This window comes from Terrapene carolina, unplaced genomic scaffold, assembly GCF_002925995.2.
Source record: "Terrapene carolina triunguis isolate 2854851 unplaced genomic scaffold, T_m_triunguis-2.0 Scaffold8235, whole genome shotgun sequence".
Lineage (NCBI taxonomy): Eukaryota > Metazoa > Chordata > Testudines > Emydidae > Terrapene > Terrapene triunguis.
In genome coordinates, this window is record NW_020672586.1 from 1 (window position 1) to 10489 (window position 10489).

The 10489-nt window shown below is 44.2% G+C and overlaps 1 gene segment (V, D, J or C); it reads right to left on the reverse strand.

Moving 5' to 3' along the window:
• Window positions 1-3748: 3748 nt before the first annotated feature.
• LOC113408323 lies at window positions 3749-4425 on the reverse strand. The segment is given in 2 exon segments: window positions 3749-4116; window positions 4377-4425. Coding segments are annotated over 2 exon segments (417 nt in total).
• Window positions 4426-10489: the final 6064 nt, after the last annotated feature.

Below are 10489 nucleotides of genomic sequence, written 5' to 3' on the forward strand. Positions count from 1 at the left end.
GTTCTTACCCTGAATCCAGAGCACTAGGAGCCAGATGAGATGAGTCTGTGAAATCATTTTTGTCCCTCTAGGCTGAAAGACCGTGAAAATCTAAGGTACAATCTCTCAGAAATAACACTTTATATGTGCCCTGCATTGCAAGGAGATGTCACTCAGGTGGAAATATGCAAAGCAGCTGCTCTGTGTAAATGTCCATTCTCTGTTCCCCAGTACAAAGAGAGGACCTTATATAGCTCAGTCTCAGAATGCAGCTTCTGTTGATTGAACTGAGTATTGCACATGTAAAGAGGGCAGTGGCTCTTGCTATCAATGTATGTGTCAAGGCTGATTCCCCACTCTGGAACTTTGAGTGCAGAAGGTAGGGGCCCGCAAGGATTTCAAAAATTAATACTGGCATCTCCAGGCTGGTATTAAACTCCTAAGGTCACAGCTTCTCTCTGACCTTGGATGGGTAGATGCTGCCACCACCAAAGTGTAAAAAAAAAAAAAACCCCAACAACCCCCTTTGAGAACCCAGGAAGGCACATTTGGGAATTCCTTCCTGTGGGGTACCCTCAAGCCCTTTCACCCCCCTTCCCAGGAAGAGCTGAGAAAAAAACAAAAGAAATCAGCTGTTGCCACCAGCTAATTAAAGAACATGTGCACAAACCTCTTAGGGACACAAAAATCTAATCCTGTTCTTAAAAAAGGTAAATTTTATTAAACCCAAAAAAGTAAGGAAATATATTTGGAACTTAGGCTTTTTGCTAGATCTTAAAAGAAACAATTATAAAAATGAAGCATCAAGATAGCTCTCTTGAGGTTCATCTTAAAGGTTACAAGTAAAACAAAAGCATCTGGGGTTAGCACAGAGGAGTCCACAAGCCAATAAAGAATAAAAGAAATAACTCTAATCACGTCTTCGTAAACATTCCCTAATTTACTTACATTTCTGGGGTTTCAGATAAGCAATCTTTATGTATGAGCTGATGGTTTTTCATACCTGGCTTAAAGCTTCCCACAGCATAACTGCTCCTTGTTCACCTCTTTCCCGGAGAACAACAACACAGACAAAGGGAAAGTTTTTTTCCCCATTTTAAAAAGCACTAGCCTTCCCATTGGCTCTTTTGGTCAGGTGCCCACTCCCTTTCCTTTAACCAGGGGACTTTGTTAACCCTTTACAGGTAAAGCAAGCAGAGAACAGTCACCAAGAGGGACTTTATAGCTAACTGGCTGGCTGGGTGTCCATAAAAGGGAGCTACCCCCGGCCTTCATTTATCACAGTATGTTTTAATGCAGTACCCGGTGTGTGTGTGTCTGTATCACTGGTAACTTTCATCCAGCATCTGAGAAGCTTCCTTTGTGGAGTATCTTACTTTGCAAGTCCTTCTATTGATATCCGTGGGGCTGCTTGTGAGCTGAGATACTACTTAGTATGAGTGTCATTATCTGCCCCTTCTGGGACACACACCTTGTTCAACACCCACATCTCTGGGTTGCCAGTGCAGCCCTTTCACCTCTCTGATCTTCCTCTCAGGATATTTGCCTGTGAACATTGGGTGATCTTGGTTGCTTTTCCTAACTCTATTTCTAGGGCCCTGCAGATCCCTTCAGGGTCTCCAACTTCTGGATTTGAAAAACCACTAAACTTCTGTTTAACCAGAATAAACATTATAACAACATAACAGTAGCTTTCAAGAACCCTACTATGTCCTACTCTAGTGGGAAAACATAATCTTATAAGAGCCCATCAGTGCTACCCTTCCTGATCACTGTCTAGCTGTCCACCACCCTCTGTCATCCTTCTTCCTCTCACCTCCTGATGACCCTTCCAATTTCCCCCCGCAAACATCCAAGTGGGCAGTCTGGGTGAAGATTCCATCCAGGAGTCCAGTCCCCTGTGTCTCTGTGCACCTAACGGCATATGTTCCTCTTGATCTTCATCCCACAACATGATTGGTCACTCGCCCTATCAAGGGCCTAAAAAAGTTCTCAAACCAACCTCCAGTATGGATGTGGATCTCCAGTGTCTGCCTCCAGTATGTGTATCTTGGTCTCATCAGAGCCTTGGGCCTTCAGGAGATTCACAGAAGGGTCTTCACAATGATGTTTAATTTCACAGTAGCTCATCCCATGTAGTTATAATTATTCCTGAGCAGAGAAGTGGGATATTAGGGGCTGTAAGGAATTGTGAGTTGGTGTTCCTTGAAAGAGTTGGTGACAAACAGGACAAGTGGGGGAGAGGGGAAACATCATCAGGATATGCTGGTAATTGTGACCTGGGTGGGTCACTGGAGGGTCTTTGTTTTCTAGGGACCTGTCTATATTTGAAATATAATTTGAATTACTGTATGATGTGAATTTAAAGTACAATAGCTATTCTTGAATAGCTCCATGTGTGGATATTCTTATTCTGGAATAAGGGTTGGCCTTCACTAGAAAGTTGGGTGGACCTGTCTGGGCTTGGTCTACACTAACCCCCCAAATCGAACTAAGGTACGCAACTTCAGCTACGTGAATAACGTAGCTGAAGTTCGAAGTACCTTAGTTCGATCTTACCTCGGTCCACACGCGGCAGGCAGGCTCCCCCGTCGACTCCGCGGTACTCCTCTTGTATAGCTGGAGTACCGCAGTCGACGGCGAGCACTTCCGGGTTCGACTTATCGTGTCCAGACAAGACGCGATAAGTCGAACCCAGAACTTCGATTGCCAGCCGCCGAACTAGCGGCTGGGTATAGACGTACCCTGTGTTACTAAAGGGTATGAGAGATATTCTTAAGACAACGTAAGCCCCAGAGCAGACTGCACTAAGTTGACGAAAGAATTCTTCTCTTGACCTAGGTACTGCCTCTTGGAGAGGTAGATTTACTCCAGAGATGGAAGAACTCCTCCTGTCGCTGTAATATATCTACACTTAAGTGCTATGCAGCTCCCCTGCTCCAGCATTTCTAGTGTAGACATAACCTAAGAGCACCTTTTTCTGTTTTTCTTAATCCACTTTCAAAGGGGATTCAGGTAAACAGGAGCAAAGCACACTTATTCCAGAATAAGATTGTTCACTCATGTAGTTATCCAGGAATACCTACTCTGATTTTATAGTTATTCAAGAATACTTATTAATAGTTAATAGCTATTCTGGAATAACTCCATGTGTAGACAAGCGCTAAGGGAATACGAGTTGGTTCAGTTCTTGTTCTGTAATGTAAGAAGCTAGCCTGTTTGATTTATCTTGTTGTGAAATGTAAGATTAGATTAATCCAAACGCACATGCTATCTCTTTGTTCTTTTAAATTCTTGTTTCTCTGATACTTTGTTCCAACTGCTAAATACTTTGTTTTAAGGAGGCTATTGGTCACGGTCACTATCACTGATCACAGGTACACAAAGGTTCCCATAAAATGGCTACACAAGCTTTCTGGTGTAGACGTGGCCTTAGTCTTTGTATGGGCTGCAAGGGAAGAAAGCAGCCAATCTGCTGTTTCTGTTCATGCAGGTAGCTGCTGGATGTTTTTAACAGTGGCCACCATTTGTCAGCTGACGTATGGCTTGTATTGATTGTAACGATAGTGGGAGCTTGGATCCTGCCTGTAGGAAGAAGTGCATAGACTTGAGTGGACAAAGAGAAGCTGCTGAGTTTATTGTAATAAATGAGCCTGTAAATTCCAGCCGGCTGGGAGCTGTAGAAATGAGAAGATGAAATTAGACTGTGGTTTGTGGTTTCTCAAAAGCTGCCCAAAATCTGGCACACGCTTGCCTGCTCTGGGAGTGGTTAGGAAACAGCTGTTACATCGAGTAACAGAAATGGAACAAGGGTTTTTGTGCCTGTCTGTATCACTGTGAGAGGGAAGCTCTGTCCCTGCTGACAATAATAATCTCCAGCATCATCCACCTCAACCCGGCTGATGGTAAAAGTGAAGTCGGTGCCAGACCCGCTGCCACTGAACCGGTCTGGGATTCCAGAGGGGCGGGTGGAAGCACTGCGGATAAGGAGCTTAGGAGCTTGTCCTGATTTCTGTTGGTACCAGGCCATATTGCTATAAGCATTGGCACTAGCTTTGCATCGGATAGTGACTGTGTCTCCAGGAGATACTGCCAGGGATTCTGGAGTCTGAGTCATCACAATCTGCCCACTGGAATCTGGCAGAGAGGAAAAATATTATAAGAAAAATTAGGATAATCAAATTAAATGCTATTAAACAAGCAAAAGTCCAAATATTTATTGACTAAATTTCCGTTGAACCAGTTAATTACATTAAAATCTACATCCACTGGAAATGTCTCCTTGTGATCTCATGGGATGAAGAATTAATGTTGATTTAATGAAGAGATCTATGATGATCAAATCTTGGTGAGAGATTATTATCTTAATCTAATAGTTCCCCTGACGGTGTTCTTACCCTGAATCCAGAGCACTAGGAGCCAGATCAGATGAGTCTGTGAAATCATCCTGATTCGTCAAGTCTGACAGACACGGACAATCTAAGGCATCAAGTCTGAAAAATAAAACTTTTATATCTACCCGGCATTGCAAGGAAATGCCACTCAGGCAGAAATATGCAAAGCAGCTGCTCTATGTAAATGAGCATTCCCCGTGGCACAGTGCAGAGGATGTAGAGAGAAAGGTCCATGTACAGCCTCTGGTCTGAGAATGGAGTGTCTATGGATGAAACCAGGTATTATTGCTCACATGTCAGCTAAGGCTTTGATAATCCTTATAAGCTTTAGGTGAACACCCAGTGTTTGTGTCTTTATCATTGATAAGTTGCAGCGAGATTCTGAGAAGTACCTCACTTCAGAAGCAATCGTACTGATTTCCCTGGGACTGCTTGTGCAGTAAGGTACTCTTCAGCTCTGCAGTTACCGTGTTTAGATTAGAGTTGGGCCTGAACCAAAATCCCAGGTTTACGTAGCTCCAAACTATGGAAGAGTTTGGTTGTGCGTCTGGAGCTGACTGTCACAACTGGCCCCTCTCTCTTTAAAGGACTGAACCAAAGTCCTGAATCCAACCTCCTTGAAATGTTAATAAATATGGCTCTCAGTCTGTCTCCAGTACATGCAACTCTGGCCCATCTGTAGCTTGGATCCTGCAGCACATTCATGGAGAAGCCATCAGGGTTCTGGGTGTTCACACCTAGAGTCACCTGGAATAGCCATGAGCAGAGAACTGAGATAAGAAGGGTTTTACGTTTGAATGAGATTTAAACAATTAAAGATCTTCCTCAAAAATGCCATTATCCGTAACAGCAACTGGGTCCATTTAGGAAGTTTGTGTGAGGTTTGTGCTGGTGGTAGCTGGCGGATCGACAGCTTTGGGAAGAGAAGACCTGGGGCCTGACCATCTCCTTCCATGGGGAGTGAAAGTAAACTGTGCCCGGACGCTCCCAAAGAGCTTTCTCCAATCCAGTCTGTTGCTGGGGCACCTTGTGCAAGAAGCAGCGCTTCTGTCCTCCAACACTGCACAGCCTGGGGGATGCACAGGAGGTCAGGGCCATCGGTGTGGTGGGGACCATGCTTCTGTGTTGGCTCTAGGGCTGTCTGTTTTCTGCCACAGCCCTGAACCACCGGGACCATGCTGACAAGGTTTCCCCTGACTGGCCTCACCTGGGGTCCTCCACCACTCCCAAGGGCACACACGGGTAGCTGTGGAAGAGTTAATGCTCACTCAGGTTACATTAAGTCTCTGAAGCCTTTGGGGGACCTTGGTCAAGTTACTTCGCCTCTGCCTCAGTTTTCCCCTTCTGTAACTATAGTGAATTTTCCTATAGAACTCTTTGGAATCAGTGCATGAAGACCAACAGAGAAACGCTAAGTACTATGATTTCATGGCACATGACTGTTCCATAGGCTTTTGCTGCTGTGATCTTGGTAGCGCTGGGAAACTAACTCATTAGCCACAACAACTTCTGGCTGTTGCGTGTGTTTCTTTCCCTATACATGTGTTAGCAAGTTAATAGAGCTCACAGAAACTAACCAATGGGATCCTGGCTGGAGAGTTTTTGAAGGAATGTTGAGCTGAATGTTTTCCTTAAAGGAGCCAAAGTCAATGGATTTTCTTCCAATTTATACCAGCTTAACTCAGAGAAGAATCTGACCCTTAGTTGTGGTTTTTTTAAATTAGCTAACAGCCAAAACGTTCTGAATTTAATACACTCTACTTCTCTCTCTCTAGTTTTGTCATCTTGTCAGCTGATCGGAGCAGACAAGCAAATGAATAGTGTTGTAATTTGACGGAGCAGAATATAGAAGAGACAAGAAGAGTATGTGAGGGATTTAAGCCTATTTGCCGCATGTGGTGTGGTAGAGACCGGTCTCAGATTTTGCTGTAACCCCCATGAAAACCCTTCCCTGTTGCGTGTTCTGATTTTATCTAAACCATCAAATGTTCCTTATTTTTACTTAAGAATGAAAGAAGAATGCTTTCATCATGTGCTAGCAGTGGTTAGACTATATGCCCCCGGGGGGGGACTGGGACCGACTGTGAAGATTAAGTCGAAAGAAAGCAGCAGAGTGGTGCCTGAAGTGTGACCCTAGCACTGTCCCCATTTGGAGAGCAGCAGGTGCACTGACACTGTGAGTCTGTACGCGAAGCAGCTGATTCACAGAGCAAAGCAAATGGGATAGTACAGCTCTAATCTGTCATACAGATTTGTATGCAGTTTGATCGCCCCAGAGAGCCCACAAGCAAAATCCTTCAAGAGTGTGAATTGCTCAAGAACACTTGGTATCCAAAGCACTGATTATAGCAGAGAGGTTCAGATTTCACAAGTGGAATCAGCTTGCACGTGAATCTATTTCCTTCTTGGTGACAGGGTTAAAAAAGATTGTCATAACACTGTGCTTTTAAGGATGGGCTTAACGAGGCCCTAAAAAAAATTGTGTGGGGGTTGCTTAATGAAAGCATACAGAAGAGGCTTCTAACTGAGGAAAGTCTGATTTTTCAAAGGCTCAGTAGAAATTGGACTAGCAATGGAAAGTGTGGCATTGGAGCTAAAATGGAAGTAGGAATGCATACGCTATCTGTAACCCCAGGCAAGAGGTGGTCCACTCACAAGACAGACCCATGTTATGGGTGTGGAAAAGGGTTCCACGCTCCCCGTGACTGCTGATTTAAACATGCTATTGCAGACACTGTAATAAAAAAGGGCATATCCAAGCAGTTTGGCTTGCTGAGAGAAATAAGAAAGAGTATAGGGTATAGATAAAGAAACATCAATGTATACTCACTGGACAGAGGCAGTAGTGACACACAGTGCGAGAGTGGGGTAGCCAGCCTGGATGTGTATAGCATGAGGAGAAATGGCAAGTCAGCTATCTGGTTGACCCTGCGGGTGGCAGGAAAAACGCTCAATATGGAATTGGACACATGCCAGCAGTGTCCGCTGTTTCACACTCAGAATATAAGGAAACTTTGAAAAATACCATATTGAGGGAGACACTGATGTTGCTAAAAACATATACAGGAGCAAAGATGGTGCCAATTGGAATGATGCAAGTGAAGTGGAGTATAACAATAAGCAATGTTTTTTAGACTTTTATGTCATTGAGAAGGGGGGATGGGCCCTGTGGGGCTGTGAATGTTTACATAAGGTTCTCCTGGATTGGAAATCTATTAAGATGCTGCATACTTTAAAAAGTGGCCTGGAGCGAGTTGGGAGCTCCTATCATTCCAACTGTTAAGTGATGCCGTAAGAGCATGTGGAGATTTTAGGGTCAGCATAAACCCTCAACTGAATGTTGAAAAATACTGCCTGCTTCAAATTGAAGACATTTTTCCTACACTAGTAGAGGGACAATGATTCAGCAAAATTGATTTGTCGCAGATCTACCTACAGTTGAAATTTCAGAAAGAGTCTAAGGCATACCTCAAAATCGATGCACAAACAAGACTGTATCTGTACGACAGGCTAGCGTTTGCTGTTGCTTCAGCTCCTGCTACATGACAGTAGACCAAGTTTTGCAAGGTATCCCACGAATGGTGGTGTTTGGATGATGATATTGTGACCGGTGGAAGTGATGCAGAACATCTGGAAACCCTGAAAAGGGCATTAAAATGTATAGAAGAATATGGGTTATGACTTATGAGCCAATCACATCAAATACAAATGTGTCAAGGACTCAATAGCTTATCGTGGGCACATTATTGATGCACAAGGTCTACATAAACCTCAGAAGAAGATTAAAGCGGTCCTAGAAGTGCCACCGACAGAGGATGTGTCACAACTTAGATCATTTCTAGGTTTTATTAGCTACTAGATCTGATTTGTACCAAACCCAGTAACTGTATTGTATCCGCTGAACTGTTTGGTGCAGGCTAGTCAAAAGTGGCTATGGTCATGTGAGTATCAGAAAGCTTTCCTGGAAGCAAAATAATTGGTCACATCTGACAGTGTATTTACACACTTTAGCCCATCCTTGCCTATCAAGTTAGCATGTGATGCTTCCTCCCATGGAACTGGGGCCATTAAATCGCACACCATGCCAGATGTCAGTGAAAGACCTGAAGCATTTGCCTCCAGATCTCTATCAGCGCAGAATGTAACTATGCATAGATAGTCAAGGAAGCTTTAAGTCTGCTGTGGGCCTTGAGGAAATTCAACCAGTATCTATATGGAAGGAAATTCACCCTTGTCATAGCTTGCTAACCCCTAGTAGCAATCGTTCATCTGAGGAAGGGAGTTTCTATGACAATGGTCGCACATATGCTACGACAGCCTCTCATCTCAGCTGCTTACATCTATGACATTGAATTAAAAAGAACAGAAGTGCAGGCAAACGCTGGCAAGCTCTCCCACTTGCCCTTGCTGGTTGAAGGGCAACCTGTAATAGAGAGACAATCTATTGACTTGGTCCGCTTGTTTCAGGCTGAGTGCTCCCCAGTAACTCGTAGTTAGATCAAGCAAGAAATCAAGAGGGCTCCCACACTCGCTCAGGTCTATGAAGCTACTATGAAGGGCTGGAAATATACTGACAGCCTTAAGATGCACTTTATTACACATGCAAAGGTGAAGTTACCATATATTAAGGATGTCATGTGGGGAATTTCTTTCATTATACATAGTATAATGCACAAGAGTCTCAGGAGTTCCAGGTAGGTCTCCTGCAGAAGTAAAAATGAAGGCATTTGCCAGAAGTTTTATGTGGTGGCCACGCATTGACCAATGAATAGAGCAGATTGCTAAGGAATGTTTGGGATGCCAACAGGTACAGCACATGCCTAAACCAGCACCATTACAATCCTGGGAACAGCCAGCAGCTCCCTGGCCATGTCTACATACTAATTTTGCAGGATACTTTTGGGGAATGATGTATCTAGTAGTGATGGATGCGCATTCCAAAGGGCCAGAAGATTTTTGCATGAAAACTACAACAGCTGCACAGACAGTAGAAAAACCTTGAAAGTTTGTTTGCAAGAGCTGGACTGCCAATTTAGTTCAGAAGAGTTTTGGTGGTTTATAAAGAAAAATGGCATTAGACATATCACCTCAGCCCCATATCACCCAGCCACCAATGGCTTGGCTGAAAGGTCTGTGCAAACTTTTAAGCAAAGGCTATGATCCAGAGCACGTAAGAAGGGGTCATTACAGCAGAAACTGGCATGCTTCTTGATAACATATTAAAATGCAGTGCATGCCATGATAAACCAAACATCTGGAATGCGGTGTATGGGCCAAAATCTCAGGTTACACTCAGACTTACTAAAGTCAGACCTACATCTACAAGTCCATAATCATCTAATAAGTCAAGCTAAGACATGAGGGATCAGTGAACCTTGTCAGCTACAAGTGGGTCAAACAGTGTTTGTGTATTTATTGGGGACCCAGTACGTGGGGTCCAGCAAATGTTAGTGCACCAATGAGTCCTTTGTCTTATACCGTACAAGTGTCACCCAATATGTTTTGGTGCCACCACATCAACCAATTGCACGATTCAAAGGTGATTCCGTGCCTAACAAAAGAAGCAACATTTGGGAAGCTGCCACTTGTTCCAACATTGGTGCTCCCACTTGAAGCCACAACAATTATTGTTATCCTGGAAAGCAGCTGTGCTGAACAACCAGCATCATCTCAGGGAATGTGCAGATGTTCCTTCAGATGTGCCAAACTCTTCCCCAGCCCCACAAACATGTCAAGTGCCCTCATCTAAAGGAGAAAATACGGTTTTGTGCTTTTTCCCATCTGAGCCCACTTGTGAACCTGACAACTGCCCAAATGCTCCCTCAAGGGCCCCATGTTGCTGCCACCTTCCCTCTAGCAAATGAAGGATGGACACAGCCAATAGCTCCCGTCTGTGTTATTCCGAGTGTCCAAGTGGGTCGCTAGAGAGTAGCAGGAGTTGTTCCTTCATTCCAGAAGGTGAGCGTGATGCTCCTTCAACCCTTCTACACTCTGCCAGCTCTGGAGTTCAGGACCTCGGTTCAGGCTTCTCCACATGGCAGCACTGCCACTAAAGCACTGGGAGGGCTATGTCTGTTTTACTCCTGAAATGCTCCAACTGGGGAGCAGCAAGTAAG